The sequence below is a fragment of the Fringilla coelebs genome (assembly GCF_963513975.1).
Source record: "Fringilla coelebs genome assembly, chromosome: 7".
Taxonomy (NCBI): domain Eukaryota; kingdom Metazoa; phylum Chordata; class Aves; order Passeriformes; family Fringillidae; genus Fringilla; species Fringilla coelebs.
In genome coordinates, this window is record NC_140035.1 from 7,896,390 (window position 1) to 7,915,163 (window position 18,774).

Here is an 18,774-nt window from a genome sequence, read left to right on the forward strand (position 1 = left end):
GTAAAGGGTAGCTATTGCTCAAATAAATGCATTTTAGACTTGTGTGAAGCTCCTCATTTCTGTGAAGGCAGGCTTTTTCTCTTTATTACCTGCATCTAAAATACTATGGAGTATGAATTACTGAAATTGAGATTTATGTGCAGCACCTTAGAGTAAAATAAAGCCAGTCAGGATAGAGGGACGTTGTTTGTTGTAACAACAAAAAGCCAAATAATAAGACAGATAATTTACCATTAGTGTTTCAGTGCAAGATGAGATTATCCTCTTCAATTCATAAAGGAATGATTAAGGATTATTTCAATTATTCTATCCTCAGACTATAATTATACCATTTTGGTTGACTGCCCAGAACAAGCATTCTCCTCAGAATATCTGTTTTGGCCCTAAGTGAAGAGTTTATTATTTAATTTAAAAAATATAAATTTTGGAAGCGAGATCGTTAATTTGAGTTTAAAAAAAAAAGCCCCACAACAAATTAGCTATTCTTTCATGTGTAAAAGGGTTACATCAAATTAGTCTGCAGCTTTAAACCAAGCTGATGATCTTGCTTTTGGCTGAAGTGCAGAAGACAAATAAGGACATGCAGTGACCACATTTAGCTGTGCTGGCTAAATATTGCCTTGGAATAGGTAATACTGGGGGAAAAGATGCCTGCAGGAGGCTTAGGATATTGCCCAGCAGAGCAGCCTTGCACTGCTACAGCTGATCTTTGAATTTGTCAGAGATGCTGATGTTCATGTTGGTCATCAGAAATTTCCTTGGTAGTGCATAGTGATAACAAAGCCCTCCAAAGCCAGAAAAATGAACTGGATGTGTATCTTTTTGAACTGAAAATAGTTACATTATAAAAGAAAATATTTACTGAAGGAATTAATTTGCAAGATTAATTTGCAAGATCATTGCACATTTGTCCTTTTTTAAAAATATTTTTGAATCTTGATGTGTCTCTGGTGTGATGATTCTCCATGTCTTTCAACATGGTTTTTCTTCCTGTTTTCTAGAGTTTTATATTCTGGAAAATAACTCTGTATTGAAAGAAGTTGTTCTTAAGAAAAAGAATTACAAGACTGAAATCAAAATGCTTCACATTGAGGATTACGGTAAATCTGACAAAATGTTATTTTAGCGAGTCAAAAGTTTTGTTTCAGTGTTACTGTTTTTCATCTGTGTAACTACCAGCCTTTAATGTTTTGCTCTTTTCTTAAAAGAATTCCCTTTACAGTTGTCACTGCCAAAAGATTTCACGGATCGAAACCAGTATGCCCTTCTATTAATAATGTAAGTATCTGTTTGGAATCACTCAAAATAATAAAAAAGTGCTTCATAGAAAAGATTTAAATCTGAAATTAGGGATTTTTTGTTTGTTCTTTTTCTACCTTTTGTAGGAAAAAAAATCTCATGGATTTGAGTTGAAAAATCAAAAGGCTTTTTCTTGGGAAGATTTTGTGACAGGTGCTGTCTGGTAGTGATGCCTGGGGTTTCTTTTGCTAGTCAAACCTGACTGTGCTTTGCTGTACTTTCATGTTTGGGAGGCACTGGTGTTTCTGATGGTGTAGCTTTGAGTAGTCCTGCAGTGTTTCCTGGACTCTTACTGATCCTGCCCACAGAGCATCTCACTCAGAGCATGTGCTCCTTTTTATCCCTGAGAGAAATGAGTAGACCTTCCAGAAGAGGCTCAGTTGAAATGCATAAAGCAAAACTGCTTTTAGGAACTCCAGAATGAAATAAAAGTTACTTTTGATCTTCAGTGGTTGAAGGCATGATAGGCATGATCCAAAGTCTGTGGATTTTTGTAGAAAAGCTGCATGGGAGGAGAATGGTATTCCCTGGAAACCCATGCTGTTCCTTTAAAAGGAGATGGGGTGTGTGTTTCTTGCAGGAAGAGTCAGCCTTTAAGTTGTGTGTCTGCACATGTGTAGCAGAGGAAAAGAACAGTCATGAGAGTGCTTGGAGCCTACCTGGAAAAGTGGTGATGGCCAGCTCAGGGCATCACTCCTGTTTCCACCTGAACTCAGCATGGGTAGAGAGAGCTTTCCTGGACCTACAGAGCTTCTTCCAGTCCCAGCTGGAAAGAAATGATGTGAATTTCAGTAACAGACATGTAGGGCTGCACTGCTAAATTGATGAAAATGCCTGTTACTGAGCTGTGTCACCTGGAGCAGATCTCCCCTCAGTGACTGCACAGATCCTCGTTGTTGGATGTGAGGTGTTTACAGACCTGAGCTCCTGAATGATCCCAAATTCCTCTGCTCAGATCAGATAATAGGACAGAAGGGCACAAACCTTCTTATTTCTAAGCCCAGTTTGTGTTTTAAAACTCAGGATTTTCAGTTGTAATTATCTGCAGTTGTGGAAGCTCTCTGCTTTAATTGGCTCACGAACACATTTTTCTTCCCTTGTGGAGAAACAGGACACATGGATTTTATTTCATCTTTGCAGCATTTCCTGGCATGATCTTGGAGGCATGATTATATTTTAAGCAGCTCTTATGTGAGTGCCAAAGGCAAACTGACTCTGTGAGTTGACCCCTGCAGCACTGCAGGGACTTGCAAACACTTGTGCTTATTCCTGTTTCTGAGAGCAGGGAAACACGAAGGTGTAAGCAGTGCAAGGCTTCCCTTTTCAAGTGTCCCAGAAATACATAATCTGCCATATACAGCTGTGGGAGAATGTGGGGTTATAAACTCATGTAGAACCTAGACAAGACAGAAGGGAAAGATCAGAAACCTGACAAGTCCAAGGCCAGAAATCACAGGAAAAGAAAAGAAAAAAAAAGCTAAAGAAAATACTATTTTGAATTGTTTTTCAATATCAAGAGTTAAAAGAAGGGAGAACAGTATTGAGTTAGGATCTGAATTTAAACTTATGAAAGTTGTTGGTACCCAGTGAGCAAATAATGGGGCCAAGTCATGATGTATGGTTATGTTTTATAATTGGTTTTGGGTTTTTATGATAGGCATGTGAGATAATAAGGAAAGTCATCAATTTATGAATACAAATTGTTGTATTTGCATTTATAGTATAGAGACTTTGTTTCTTTTAGGTCAGATTCTTTGCAATAGTGAATTCTCAATGTTAGCTTTAGCAAGGGTAATTTCTAGAAAACCCTATACACTAGTGAAAGTATGAAACTGAAAATTTAAAATCTGTCCTGGCTCATGTACTGTAGCATGTTTTGTGTCCTCCTTTTCCCTAGAAGAAAAAGAAGTTACATTAAGCTGTATTTCTTCAGCAGCTTTTTACAGACTTAAAGCTAAGGTTGCCAGCAATCCCTTTTTCTATTAAAGAGGTCCCCAAATGAAATATAAAACTGCAAACTGTCACTGAAGTTATGGGAGGTTCCCTTGTGGGATGATTATTTGAGCCTAATAAATTCTGCCTAGCTCCTGAGAAAGAACTGTTGGATATCTGTTGGTGTATAGGGGGTAATTTCTTGACCCACACAGCTCCAAATTGACATCCTAAGGTTTATTTCATGATCAGAAGTACTACTTAAAAAAAAAAAAGAGAGAAGCATTCAGGTCCAAGGAGAACATGTAGCTTTTATAGGGAACGTTGATTAGTTGTGTAGATGATATTTCCCAGACACTTGACTTTCCTGAGTCCCAGAGTGGTACTGTTGGGACTGATGGAGGAGCACCCTGTTCCTACTGCCACCAGTGTTAGATGAGAACTGGGGCTGATAACAACTGCTGTCTTTTGCACTGTTCAGCTGCTCCTTCTTTCTTTCTTCCATTCTCAGCTATGATATGATTATCATTATATTCCAGCTATTGAGAGGAAAAACCTTTGAAAATGAGTGCTTATCAATGTCCTTGGTAAGAATGTTGGTTTAATTGTGTGTCCATTTTTTTTGAAAGGAGATTCTATAAAACATCTCGATCCAGGAAACATGCACTTAGAAATAGAAATCCAGTAGATGCAAGAACAGAAAAGTGGATTATTAGCAGAGGAGTGGGGTTGGCTTTCCCAGCTCAGTAGCACTGCACTTTGAGGAGGGAAAAGAGGGAGGAGGGGAGGAAGGTGATGAGTGATTTTATCATGGGATGATGTTTGGTGTGATCTGTTACTTGGGTTTTTTTCAAATCACTGAAAGCTAGTTGCTGTTTCAAAGGTGCATGACTATGAAAAGGCTTCTGTATTCATGCAAGGATGTCTGCAGGTAAATTTGAAATTCCAGCACGTGGCCTCCAGATGCCTGAGTGTTAAGGCTGAATCCTGGAAAGAAGCTTGTACCAGAGGAATCTGGTCCTGGTGTGAAACCTGGGTGTGAACTGAGTACAGTTCCATGTAGACATCCTTAAGCTCAGTGTAAGGACCAGGACCTGATTATGCTGCACCTATCAGCATAAAGATTGCACGAACATCCATCCATTAGCAGCTGCAAAGCAAGCTGCAATACTCAAATAGTAGGTCATTGTATTGCTGTGTTAAAATTTATGTCCATCTGGATGGCTGGGCTGTCTAACAGATCTTGTGTAGAAACCAGTTACGTCGGCTGGCACTCTTTTTCTTTCCACAATTGTGAAGAGTAGCCCATAAAATGTTAAATAGATAAAAACACTTTCCTTTCTTCCATTTGTTCTCCTAAACCACTGATAATGTTTCACAATCAGTTTCCTTCTGGTGTAATACACACAGTGTAGCTATACATTAGAGAGCTGCATGGTAATTGCCTGAAAAAGTGATTACCATCTCTTTTCTATATAATTAAGATCAAAGTTTAAATTTCAAATCCTTGATTTCCTCATTATAGTTCACCTTACTCATTTAAAAAGTTGGAAGATACTCTTCTTGGTAACAGACAGGAAATGATTAAGTAAAGACTCTGGCATTTAATCTGGGTGATGAAATCAGAGCTGATAATCATTCTTTATTTTGCTTTGATCATAAATAACCTCATTCCCTCAAATGTGTAGATAATGTATCTTAAATATCAGTATCTATTATTTAATGCCATTTAAAGTTGTCCAGTATGTAAGTTGATATTGTAAAGCTGAAGCAGTGAAAAGATTGTCCTGATATTTGAGGGGGGGTTTATTTGTTTACTTGGTTTTTTTTATATTTTGGTCATAAGTAGGGGTTGGTTTACCTGGTTTGGAACTGATGAAAGTTTTAGGCCTTGCACAAACAATTGAACCTGTTTATGCCCCCACTGAATGCACTCTCAGGACTGATAGCAAGGTGAGGCAGTAGGGTTGGAAAGTGAATCTTTTGTGCAGCTTTGAGAACAAGCCATTAAAAGGCTGTAAGAAATATAGACAGGCATAATGCAATATTGGGAAATATATGTCTGCTGTCTGTCTGTGGAGGACAGAAGCACACCTCAGATACTCAGTATTGTTTTACAGTGGCAGCTGAAGAGTAAAGAGACCTTTTGGTTCTAATAGGAGTTCTGCTATGTACTTCAATGGAAATAACTTTGAATGCTTAGCACAGACTATTTATATGGACATTCTTGAAATAAACTAGCCACTGCAAAATTGCTTCCTAAAGCAATACAACGAACAACCCATAATTCAGGGCTGGACAATATGTAGTATTTAAACTCTGAGCCCAAAAGCAGCCCAGCTATGACCTCCAAAAGGAGCTTAAGAAACCAACACTGTCAGTTCTGACCCACTGAGAGACTTGCTGAGGTTCTGTTGTTCCTTTTTTATTGGAGGAATTTGCTAAGGGTATCACCTTTGATTTAAAGCACTTTTTGGTTTTAAGCACTTTCTGGCTTGGAGAAAGGCTCATAATTGTAATGGTGCTTCTCCTATTCCTAAGTTTCTAGAAATATCTTGAAATATCTATTATATCCACCAGATGTATATATAGCCTTGATATAGAACACATACAAATCAAATGTAATCACTGTGTTAGTTTGGTTCTCATATTTAAAGGGAGCAAGGCAGGCTGACTTGTGGTATTTTCACTTGAGTGGAATGTGTTAATCTGTTAGAAAGTTACCTGGTCAAACATGGATATTTCTGTGTATTTTTGTGGAAAGTTGAAATAACTTACAAATAATTGTAACTGGTCTGAGGCTCATTGGAAGTAATGATAAATACTTACATTGGAAGTAATGATAAATACTTTGGGAAAACATCTGTGTTAATGTGTAGTGCTTCTGAAAACCTTGCTCTGTGCAATGAGCAGATATGGGAAGTATTGTTCTGCTCCTTATTGCAAATAATAATGATTATATACTTCCTGAGTATATACTTTCCTGCAGAGCTCACTTGACAGTATTTCCAGACTCATTGCTTCACAGAATTAGTAATTAGTATAATCACAACTGAATTGGTTAAGAACACCAAAAAAAAAATAGCCTTCTTTTCTTTTTATAAAGCCAAGTAAAAACCTGATGTGCAAGATAATGGTAAATCAAGCATAACATGTTGTGGCTGAGTCTGTAACCAAGTAATCCTGATTTCAGTACATGACATAGCAACTGAATAGATAGGTCTGACTGAATTTGAGAACACACACACTCATCATATGCTTGCTAATTAACTGAGTGAATACCTTGAAGATGGTCTGTGTTATCCACAGCCAAAGCCAGATACTGAATCAGCATATTATTGTATTTATAAGACAGGACTTATTGGTGGATATTTTATCTCTCTTTCCTCCCCAGGGTTTACATAAGTCTATTTGGCAAAATAATAATTTCTGTCTTCATCTTTCTTTCACCTTAGACAGGATATTCCCACAGACCATCCAATTTAATTTCCATACAGCCAGCACAGACACTTTTACATTTTAATTTGCATTCCACTGGCAGATGCAGCCTGCACAAAACTATTTTGCATTTTGTACAACTTCATGGTAGCCTGTTCTTTTATTCTGTGTTTATCTTGGGGGAAAATAATGACAAACCTGCCTTTTAAAACTGACATTTTATTTTCTTTGTAAGGAAAATAGTGTATTTGGCTTCAATGGAAAATCTTATTGTTCTTCTAGAAACTGCATTCTCCCATTCTATTTCACCTTTTGTGCTGTAAACCACCTTTTTCTTTTTTTTTGTCATAAAATAGACTTATCACTCTTGCCTGCATTCATTTCTTTCTATGAATTTTGATGGAGAAAATAGAATTTTGTATGCTTTAGTCTTCTTTGTACTCCATTTCAAAAAATCTATTCAAGTATACAATAATGCAATTATTTTTGTTTTCTCAGATGACATCCTTCTTAATAGTATTATATATCCTACAAAATGGTAATCAGGGTGCTGAATGAATTTACCTTATTGTGTGTTCAGTGAGACTTTACAAATTCTGCATGAGCCTTCCCAGAACTGAGCTAGCCATTAGTGATTTTGTTTGGTTTTTTTTTTCCTTCACTTTATTATAAGCAGCACTACCCGCTTTAATTTTCTGTGTCCTTCAGCAAAGTGTATTCAGGTACTGGCAGCACCGCAGCACAATGGTTATAAAGTTAAAGAAATTCTTTTGCTGCAGGGCTTGCAGCCCTAATGGGATGGTATTGATGGAAGTGACAGTAGCTCAGCAGGGTTGCATAACCAACTGAACTCTGCCACACAGGCTAAATAAAATATCAGAGCTCGGCACAGTGCATCACATTGTCAATAGTCTTCGTTTGTGTCTGGTGTGTTGGTATTTGCAGTGATGAAGCTCCAGGCAGCCAGTTGGTTACAGATAAGTTTCACATTGACTGGGACTCAGTGCTTGTCAACTCTGATAATGTCATCGTAGCTCGATTCGATGGCAGAGGGAGTGGATTTCAAGGCCTCAAGATCCTACAGGAGGTCCATCGGTGCTTAGGATCAGTGGAAGTGAAGGACCAAATAGCAGCTGTAGAGTACGTATGTGCAAACTCTTCTTGTCTTTCACCCTGCCTCCACCTGGATGAATGAGCACTTGGACTAAAACTTCCCAGAATGTTTTCTCTGCATTCTTCATGTTTGGTTTTTAATGCGGTTGTGAATTTTGAAACTTTCATCCTTCCATTGCAAACAGCAAGTAAAAAATCAAAGAGGTGGTTTGGGGGGTTTTCTTTGAGTTGCTGCTTCTCTTTGATAAAGCTGCTCTGTGCAATCCAAATATGCCACCTGAGCTAATTCATATTTGTCTATATTCTGTAGGTAAATTTCTTGCTGTCCACATTAACATATAAATGCATTTGTGGTACGATATTTTAGCTCTATACCATAGGATACAGCTCTCATTTACACCACTAGAACTCCATTTACTTTGTGCAATTACTCCAGAACTCTGTGGTAGAAATGAGAGTATTTTGGCAAATGCCTGTTGTTTCTCATTTGAATTATCATTCTTAGACTGATATGATTCTACCAGCTGCAGAAAAGAGTAATTTCTATCTGTGGAGTAGTCATGTATAACTTGGACAACACTCCTTACTCAGGGTGCACGTGTCAAAATGGCTCATACCAAGGTCTGGATGAACTTTTTCTGGGGTTTCCCAGGGAAAGACAGATTTTAAGGCAGATATTTTTTTATTCCTTTGAAAAGGGTCAGTGCTTCAACCATTCCATGAATAAGCAGATGTGTCTGATATTTCCCCTCAAGTTATTCTGTCTTTTCTGTATAAAATTCACCACAGATCATTAATGGCCTTGATGAGAGAATTAATTATTTGTATAATTATCTAGATTCAAGAAGTTCAATTTATCTTACCTTCTTTTAGCTGGTGCTAGGTACCTGGTCAAAGCTAGACATTAAAGCTCTAGACAGTGGAAAATCCCGGCATTTCTGAGGGATGACCCTCCCCAGAAAGAGAGAAGATTCCAACATGTGTAGGAATGCTAAAGGATATCTCTCTTCTCTCCATTAACTGAAAAGCAGATGTAAATGGATAATTTAAACAAGATGCTTAAATTCAGATATCTAAATTAGGTGAGATTGGCCAAACACCAACTGTTTGCCTTATGAAAAAGGAACTAGGAAGCAAATCACATTTCCCAGTGCAGTACTACCTGTATGGATGTAATTTCTTCTTCTACCTGATCTCCATGTATGGCAATTCCTTAATGCACAAATAATGTTATTTACATACTATATTCAGAAAGTAAAATCCACCATTTTACTTTGACAAAATTAAGAAAGAAACTTTTTTTCCTTTCAGATCACTTCTGAAACAGCCCTTCATTGATCCTAAGAGACTGGGTATATTTGGAAAGGTAATGTGCAAAAATAGCAGGCTATATCATCCTAATTCTTTAAGAAAGTGCTGTCAATTCATAAACAAATATATTAATATATTTTCCAAAGACAATTTTAGTTATTAAAATGGAGGGAAAAGCCATCCATAGTTTACTGTTTGTTCTGTACAGTATCTTTTTCTCAGGACAGATATTTAAGTCAATAAAATCAGTTTTATGACATAACACTATTTGCATTTCAGAATCTGAAGGAGAAGGTATTTGTTAAAAATTCTGCTTTTTGCTTTCTTTAGAAATTTTTAATAGGGACTTGGGTTTTGTGAAAGCTTGTTTGTTACAGTTTTATATTTGGGCTGAAGTTAAATTGACAATGTTGTCCTATAAAATACAGGTTTTATATCTGAATATAGGTTTTACTGACCCTTGAGCTTAGCTGAGTGCCTACCCTGTGGTACTGTCAGCAAGTTCCTTGTTACACCAGTGAGAAATCTTGCCTTTGCTGTTTTATCAGCTGTGTGTCATTGCCCCTAGCATGAGGTACAACGAGGCAAAGGCTCAACTTTTAGTAGCAAATTAAACAGCATTTTACTGATGGCTATTAAAAAGCAGCAATTAGAAACACCCCACAACTGCTGCTTCATCTATGAACTGGCATGTGCAACCTTTTAAATTTGTTAAATTGGGGGTTTTTTTTATTAAAAATGAAGCTGTTTTCTTCCTTTGAGCTCAAAGCAGTAACAAACCCTGATCAAGTACACCCCAGTCATCACTTTTAAGAGCAGCATGTGTTTCTCCATGAAGTGCCTTAGTTCTCACTCTGCTGGTGAGTTCCTGCACAGCCTCAGGCAAGTCATTTAACCTGCCTGTCTCAGCCTGTCTGGATGCAGGATGAGGAGATTGACATTTACCTCCTGCATGGTAGCATTTTGAGAACTGGCTGATGTTTGTGACTGTTATTAACATTTCACATGATCATGACCTTCCTCAAAGATCTGAGCTCCTGCTGCACTCCTTGAGCTAAGAAAGAAACTCGCTGCAAGAATGGGTCAAAACCAGTATTTGGGTTTTGAGGGAGCAGCCAGAGATTTTCCAGCTGAGGATGTACAAGCAGGGCCAATTTCATGCACCAGGTGATCGTGGCACACACTTCTATTCAGGTTTTAATGACCTGATGCATGTGAAAGTACACAGGCACAGAAGCATCAACATTTCTCCATATCCTCTTCCTCTTTCAATCCTTTGATTGAAAATACTGGTTTTGGAATGAAATCCCTGAGCAGCCAGAATTGCTTGGTTTTGCCTGCAGAAATTCTTTTCATTGCTACTTGAAAATTCCCGCTTGTTTTCTGCCAGAGATTCGTCCATATCATTTTCCTAAGAGTGATGTGATGAGACAGTTACTGAAGAGCATGCCTGGAACCACAGCTTTACATATCTGCCAAGACCTACCCCCAATTCTCTTTTCTTTCACAAAATGTTATTGATTGCCATGTTCCTGCATTTATTTTCTGAAAGCAGTGTTGAGGAATGAAGAGTGGGAAATTCAATAAGCTTTCGACACTGCTTTGAATTCAGGGAAATTTTCCTTTCCAAGTTAACCTTTCAGAGTTGGTTTTTTTACTGTCAAAAGAAAAAAAAAATACCATAAAATTTAAAAGTCAGTTTTATAATTAACAATAAAAATATATTTAGCAACTTCTTAGGGTTAATTGTATTTTGCCTTCACTCTGCTTGTTTTAGAGTAGATTAAAAATCTTTTTTAAAACTCATTTCATTTATATCACATACAAGAATGTGATAAAGAAATGAGGATTTTTTTTTCCCTTTCTATGCATTAAATTTGCTGTACTGATGGAAACAGAATGTGCACTTTGCTTGAAGATAAATTGACTTTAGAATGGCTTAGTGCTGATTTCATAAAGCTTGACTTATCCACACTTTCAGGGAACTCTCTAAGAGTTTTCAGAAGTAAAATTCTTGTCACAATTGGTGATGTCAATGAGGCACAAGAGTAACAAGACTGTCCAGAAGGGCACAGTGGGGAAAATTGCCAAGCAATCTGCCAATGCCCCCTTGCTTATCTCTGTGAGGGGTGCAAGCCTAAGTGATGCCTGATCCAAGGATCTGAGCTGTTAGACAGCCAAGTGTGGTTCATGGAGTTTGTGGTTTTATTCATGGAAGTGAAAAGAGAGTTTAAAAATAAGTTGCAATTCTACATCCAACATCTTTCTTGAAAATGTGGCAATTAGGCTGCAACACCAGAAACCCAGCAGGTGAGTGAGGCAGCACATGTTCTTGCATCAGGGCATATGGAATAGCAATGTCACTGTGAAGTGCTTCTAAGAATTTATAAATAACTCACTCTGTAATGTTTTTGTCCTGGAAAGCCTGGCTGGAAGGAAGGACACAGGCACAAAGGGAAGACACTCTCAGGAGAATTAAACAAGCTCTTAATGAAAACATGGAATAAATAATAAATAACCTGGCAATACCTATCCTTGGATTAAAATTGTGCTGTGGAGCTACTGGGCAAGACACAAACAGAATATTAAACAAATGTAAAAGCCAAGAAAACCCAGAGGCAAAGTTGCTATTCTTTTAAGCTCTTTGAATTATACAAATTACAGGTGCCCACTCAGAAATTCTGTCTTCGGTGAAATCTACTCCTGCTCATGAACATATCTGGATGGCTCTTGGCCTCCTGGGCTGAATTTGTATGGGAAAGGAATAACTCAGTTCCCCACACATTTCCTTTGAAAATCCAGCTTCTATTTGGTATTTTCTTCAGAATGTCCATCCCTTAATAAGGATTGATTGCAGAGAGCAAGAAACCTCTTTACTTATATTTCTTAAATGAGGATAAAGGGTTTTCAAATATTGCCATTCTTCCACAGAAATAATCTGTTCAATAAGTATTTAGACATGAAGAGCAGGAGCATGCAGCATTTGTAAAAGTCCATAAGAAAACTGTAAGCACTTGATGCATAATCTTTTTTTGGATCAGCTGGTGTTTTGCATTATATTTTCCCTGTCATGGGATAATTTTGTCTTCCTGAAATGTGTTGTGCCAAACACAAAACAACAACCACAACAACAACAAAATACTTGAAGAAATAGCAATTTCTCAGTACCAATGAAGGGAAAACAGATGGCAAGTAGAGAAATTTGAGGAGCCTGTAATATACGAGTAAATCATTGATTCCAGGTGCCACATTCAGAATTCCATTTTCTGTGAGTCTAGAATGATTACAGGTATACAGAAATGGATTGCCAGTGTCATTTCAAGGAAATCTGTGGTTTCAAGTTAAAGCTTTCAAAAAGGTTTCATGACTCTGGTATCAGCTCATCCAGGGGAGGTGTGTTAGACTTCAGAGATGGTGAAGAAATGTTCAATACTCATTAACTGCATAGATTAAAAGTCATGACCAGGTCAATGAGATCTTTATGCACCCTTAAACTATAAAAATTATACCACTGGATTAGCACAGTGGCCTTTAGCTTTATTTTTTCTAGACTGAAATAAATCAACCAAAATTTCCATCCCATTGTTAGGGGTATGGTGGCTACATTACATCGATGATCCTGAAATCCAGCGAGCACCTCTTCAAGTGTGGAGCTGTGATGGCACCAATCACAGACATGAAGTTATATGGTGAGTACTCCCTGCCCTAAACCTGTGTGAGACTTTATTCAAAATAACTTTTATTCATAGAAGCTGCTGTTTATTTTAACTAAGGGCAGATAACATAATGTGTTAGTGAGATTTCACCTCACTGTCTTGGTCTCGTCTTTAAATGAAAGTAAAGCTGACACTGGGACAGTTCACCAAAACCCACAACACACTTTGTATTATTGACAGCACTGATTTTGCAGTTACCTCATTTCTTGAGAGTCCTTTATGTATATAAGCATGAATCAAATCTTTTATAAGGAATGAATCCTTTAAGGTTAGCAGTGAATTCCCTACAATATCAGCCACGTTGTCACTCAATCACAGGTTATTTGGCTCTGTATGTAAAGTTTTGGGCACTGTACACAGGAAACTAGACCAGATTACTTTAATGGTCTCTTAGACTTTCTTTGGGGTTTAGCTTGTGTTTTCTTTTGGATTTGGGTTTTTATTGTTCTTTAGGGTTGGAGTTGTTTTTTTTATTTTATTTTTGGTTGTTTTTTTTCTCTTTTAACTATTTAAAAGTGGGTTTAAATGGTACATTCTGTGTCTCCAAATGAACATCTCGACTTCATGGCTTAAATAGCTTCTGAAATGATGAGTTTTAAAATAGAAATAACTTGAAATTCATGAGATTTGTTGTTTTGTTTTGTTTTTATTTTTACAGCATCAGCTTTTTCAGAAAGATACCTTGGGATTCCATCAAAAGATGAAATTACCTATCAGGTAAGTTAGCATAAACAAGTAACTTAAAATTACCATTTTACTCTTAAAATGCAATTCAATTACAGCTTTGTGTGCATTTGTTCACTAGGCATCCAGTGTATTACACAATCTTCATGGTTTAAAAGAAGTGGATTTGCTAATAGTTCATGGGACAGCTGATGGTAAGTATTCACAGATGCAGCTCATTTGGAGTCAGAGCTTCTAATAGGCAGTTGTTCAAGGGCTGATGAGGGACACAACTAGCAAGTACATTTTCAGTTCCTTTTTCCTTTTCATAGGATTTTTTTCTTTTGTTTCAACTGTCAGTTCTAACTCTGAACTGGTGATGCTTTTCTTTGCTGAGGATTTGCACCTTTTAGGTGCTGTATGTTCTAATTTGTTTGAATCTTGTGTTTCTAGTGAAAGGTATTACATGAATTATTAATAGAACAACATACATTTTTAATGTTGTCTTAAATTAATACAAATTCTGCAGAACTATCAGTACAGCTGGTGAAGTACATCACCAAATGGGAAGTTAATCTTCCCATCTAAGTAATTACAAGGTACTTGCAAACCCTCTGTAGCTACACAGAACCTTTTAATAGCACCAATACTTTTAGCTGTAGATTAAGACAGGGAATGAGTAACACAAGGTAAGTTCTAGCAATTTAGATGGAATCATAAGATGCATGAATCGAGATAATTTGTAATTGCAGATTTCACTGCAGTGTATTCTTCTGAACTTTCTTAACTGATGTCTAAAGAATGAGCTTTGATGCAGGCACAAATTACAGAGATGCAAACAGCTGCTCTGTACAGACTGACATGCCCACTTCTTCCCCAGGATTTTCTGGTGGATATGGGATAATACACGGTTTTTTACTCAGTCTGAAGGGATAAGTGCCTCTCAGTGGCCAGGGCCAAGGTGACAGTGCCCATGCACAGCTGGCAGAGTGCCAGCCCATCATCCCTGGCTTGTCAAACCCGTGTTATGGATCCAAAGTGCAACCAGAGGGGTGCAAACCCTGTCCAGTGCTTCTCCCCAGAGCACAGTGGGGAGGGTTGAAAATAAACTGGGTGACTGAGGAGGCATGAGGGGCTCAGGCTTTACTGATTGCAACAGGCAGAAGCAATTTCTGCCCCTCTGCACCGAGCTGGAGGGAACTGGGGCTTTGATAGATGTCTGAGCAGTGCAGGGTGCTCTGGCCTGGCAGTCTGATTGTCTGCTGCCCCTGTTCAATATCACATCCATTGTCACTGCCCAGACCACTTGCAGCCTAAACTCTGCAGGGTTAGACATGGTAATCATGGCTTTGCCACATACAGATGAGGTTACTGATGGGTTCCAGAAAGTCCATTACCTAAAGAGTGGGGTGTAATGACCCCGTGCAAGCAATAGAAAATGCAGTGTGCTTTCTTTGAAGCAAATTAGAAGATGCCATGATGTTCAAACAGAAAGGTTTTATAGATCTCTAAGCTATCACAGTATGTGTGAATCAAGGGTGAACAGAGGAGTCCTCACTAAATGAGAAGTGTGGCTTCCCCTGGGGCTTCCAGCTCCTTCTCCAAAACCTCTGCTCTAACACCCTCTTGCTGATGGGGCTGGTCTTGGAAATAGTCAGCTTCAGATCCAGTAATTACAGAGCCTGTAATTTCAGCCAAAGCTGTGTAACAGATAAGTACTTCGTATCACTGTAGCTGTTTCTAATAATATCAAATGTTTTCTTGCAGCTAAAGTTCACTTCCAGCATTCAGCAGAACTAATTAAGCGTCTAATAAAAGCTGGGGCTAATTACACTATGCAGGTACGTGCACCTGTGACTTTTCCTATAAACATAGTTGAACATTTAACCTCCTGTTGCTATTTCTTCACTGCAAAGGACCCTCTCTACCACAACACAGTGACATTAACTCAATTTGCAGTTAGAACTCTGTTTAAGCTTATTTTTGTATGGATATCAGGAGCTTTATCATCTTGTTCTCCTGGGCTCTTTGTCCTCCCTCTCATCTTTCTCTTTTCCACCTGTTTATCCTACAATGCTATACAAAGTGCTCTGGAGTCTATGGGCACTCTTTGTACCATGGAGATGTCACTACTTGGGGTTCCTTTTTACCTAAAAAGGTATTGGGTCACATGAGAATAATTTCCCCTCATTTTCAACATTTATGTTTATTAGAAGAGCACGACAGAGCCTCTGTCAAGGCACAGGCTTGCATGGAACCCACCTGGAGCACATGGATGCTGCTGGCAGAGGGTTTTGATTGAATCAGTCTCTAAATACTGCTGATGCTTGCTGGCCATTGCAAACCTCAACCCTGCTGGGCTTAGGGTGATCCTGTAGTTTGCACTGGAGGGTGAGCTCCTGGCAGGGAGGAGCTGGCAGGAAGGGGCTTGGTGCCACTTGAGGAAGGAAAAAGGACTTTAAATGTAGAATCTGTTCCTGCTTCCTCTGTATTTCCAGCTGAGGTGATGTGAAGGCCTGTGAGAGAGGAAGAAGCAGGAATAACAGAGTTTTCCCAGAAGAGCCTTGTTCAGCTGTTCTCATACAACCTTGTGATAACCTGGGTTTGAGGAGGCAGCTGAAGTTTTTTGCCTCAAGCCTCCTCAGGTCTCGTCTTGTGGCCTGGATTTCTTCATTCAGCCTGCAAATCTTTGCTTAGCCTCACTTGGGAGAAATTCCCAGTGGTATTTGTTTTAAGAGATAAAAATGCCCACATCCACCCAGTGAGAGGGAGAAGATGGGCTTTGGACCAGATAGGAAGATAGTTAAGATATGAATAAAAAGGGGTTTTGCCAAACACTTAGAAGTTGAAATATTGAGAGGTCCTTAAAAGCGTGAGGCAATTAATCCTCGTGGATGTTAATGGGATTTGGATGCCTAGGCACTATTGAAAATGCCAACTGAAGTAAACTGTTGTAAGCACAATGGCTGAGAAAATAAATTTTTTCACTTCTGCAGATCCCACTGCAGTGGTTGCTTTATGTAAGTTCAAATTCCAAGAGAATGAGTCTTACTTTGGGTTTTATTAGCTCTCCTTGATGCCATAAAACTAATGCTATCATCGTGTTGTTATCTAAAACATGTTGAACATCAGAGAAAGAAAATTAGAGCCCTAAATATTTGAAAAGCCTTTAAAAACTATTTACTTTTTTTCTTTTCTCCTCTGCCAGATCTATCCGGATGAAGGTCATAACATTGCTTCTGAGAAAAGCAAATATCACCTTTACAGCACAATCCTTGGGTTTTTTAGTGCTTGTTTAAAGGAGGAGACACCAATTTTACCACAGGAACCTGAAGAGGATGAATAAGGAAGCCTATTTGTGTAGTACTGAAGGGGACTTACTCTGCAGCTCAATAAAACCTTAAATAAAAGTGACTGTAAGATTGCAGATTCTGCAGAAGCTCAAGGGCAGCTAAAGGATACCACAGTGGAACAGCACATTTACAGACAATGAGCTAATAAACTGGAATTCAACTACAAAGTCCAAACATATTACCAAGGGACAAAACCTTTACCTTTGTGGGAGGTCAACTGTTGGTTACAGTTTCCTGGAAGAACTTAGTTTTGCATAAGTGTAGGGTTAGTGCATGTTTGTTATGTTAAGCCTCACTGTTGGTTCTGTAAGTGGTTGCTTGGTTTTTGTTTATGTTTTTGGTTTGATTTTTTTTTTTAATTTAAATGTACATCTTTTTCATCTTTGCATAAGGCACAACCTATCATAAATATTATGGCCACTAATATTCTAAAAGGTGAACTGGAATATAACACTGTAATGGTACAATAAGTGCAATTCTTCTGCTGTCTATTACACGTAAGAAACCACAGAGATAATAAAGGGCACGGTATTTTCTCTAGTTTCTGCTCAAAGGGGATATTGTCTAGTGCATCATATAACATGGTTATTGAAAATTATTTCCCCCACACAATTTAAGCATTTGCAATTATTACTGTACCTATTAGTAACCAATAGGGGTCTTTTTGGTGGTGTGCTCTTGGTCTTTATGTATATACCCAGGAACCCCTCAGCAGAAAATCTTTCTGAGCTTGAAGAAACTTTTTCAAGATGTAATTGACAGCTGTATTTAAAACAATATCTGCGATTGAAATCATTCCCCAGTCCAAAATGTATCTATTGTTTCCTTAAAATATGTTTGAGTTGTGTTTTGGTATTGTTTATAGTAGTTAATAGTTTGCTGGTTACACTCTAATTTTAGAATATGCTACTTTGTCACATGTAAATTAGATACATAAATATTAAATTATAGTTTCAGATAAAGAAAGTTTATTAACAATGTATAATGCCATTGAGTAGTACTTTACTCCTCAAATGAAGACATATTTTGTATAGTGCATCTTCCTTTCCTCCCTTCTGCTCTCAGGTGTGATTCTGATGTTCATCAAGGTGGTGACGTAGCTCGAACACACCTTTAGTTCTTATTCCAAGGCTGCTCATTCAGTCTCTTGCAACAAGATTTAGCTTCAACAGCATCACAGAGGAATGAAACGTTTTTCATTCAAGGCAAAGGAAGATCTGACAGATTAGATTTTATTATTTATTCAGAGGGCGAGCCCCTCGTGCATCCATTTATTTGCCAGGGTGAAGTGCAGCAATAGAAATTGAAACTATGAAATAAACAAGGCAGCCAGGTTGGGTCTGCAGAATATTAACTCTGATCACGAAAACAAGTACAATGTTGGTTTAATTTGGGATATCTTCCTGAAGGTATGTGACAACTCCTGACAGATGCTGTGCCACTTATAGGGGAATAGCTGTAGTTTTCTTATTTCTGGATATATTCCAAATACTTTCCTATATAATTAAGGTTTAATTTCTTGCAAGACTAAAATGAAAGTAATTTTTGAAGGTAAATATGCTATTTAAGATGTAAAGTTCTGCATATTTTATGAGAATGAGACTTGTTTTTAATGTAATGAAAAATCACCTGAAGCTTTTTTACTCATCATTTCCTTCTGGAATATTTTCTTTCACTGTTAGGATTTTTTTTATGATGCAAATAATTAATTTGTCTGAAAGGCGTGGTTTTATGGAACACTGAAAAGTCTCTTGTCTTTTAATGTTTAGTAATTATCTCGTTTTGTTAGCAATGTTATACTATTTTTCAATTAGTTTAATACAATTTTAATGTGCAATGATATCTTGTTTGGGTCCCAGTGTCACCACAAAGTATGGCTTTGCTTTGTGGCGTTTATAGGACACATGGAGTACAAATGTATAGCTTAGGTAGGGTATAATTTATGGGGG

At 37.9% G+C, this 18,774-nt stretch overlaps 1 protein-coding gene across 3 annotated transcripts in view; it reads left to right on the plus strand.

Annotated features, from left to right (window-relative positions):
• DPP10 (dipeptidyl peptidase like 10) overlaps positions 1 to 17,425 on the plus strand; it is a 426,949-nt gene extending 409,524 nt beyond the window's left edge. For all 3 annotated transcript variants that reach the window (XM_084209340.1, XM_084209342.1, XM_084209341.1), the window contains 9 exons: positions 1,002 to 1,100; positions 1,209 to 1,278; positions 7,615 to 7,809; positions 9,094 to 9,148; positions 12,683 to 12,782; positions 13,468 to 13,526; positions 13,615 to 13,687; positions 15,240 to 15,313; positions 16,681 to 17,425. In XM_084209340.1, coding sequence (XP_084065466.1) covers positions 1,002 to 1,100; positions 1,209 to 1,278; positions 7,615 to 7,809; positions 9,094 to 9,148; positions 12,683 to 12,782; positions 13,468 to 13,526; positions 13,615 to 13,687; positions 15,240 to 15,313; positions 16,681 to 16,818 — 863 coding nt within the window. In that variant the 3' untranslated portion in view covers positions 16,819 to 17,425. The remainder of the gene's footprint in view (positions 1 to 1,001; positions 1,101 to 1,208; positions 1,279 to 7,614; positions 7,810 to 9,093; positions 9,149 to 12,682; positions 12,783 to 13,467; positions 13,527 to 13,614; positions 13,688 to 15,239; positions 15,314 to 16,680) is intronic.
• The last annotated feature ends 1,349 nt before the right edge of the window (positions 17,426 to 18,774 follow it).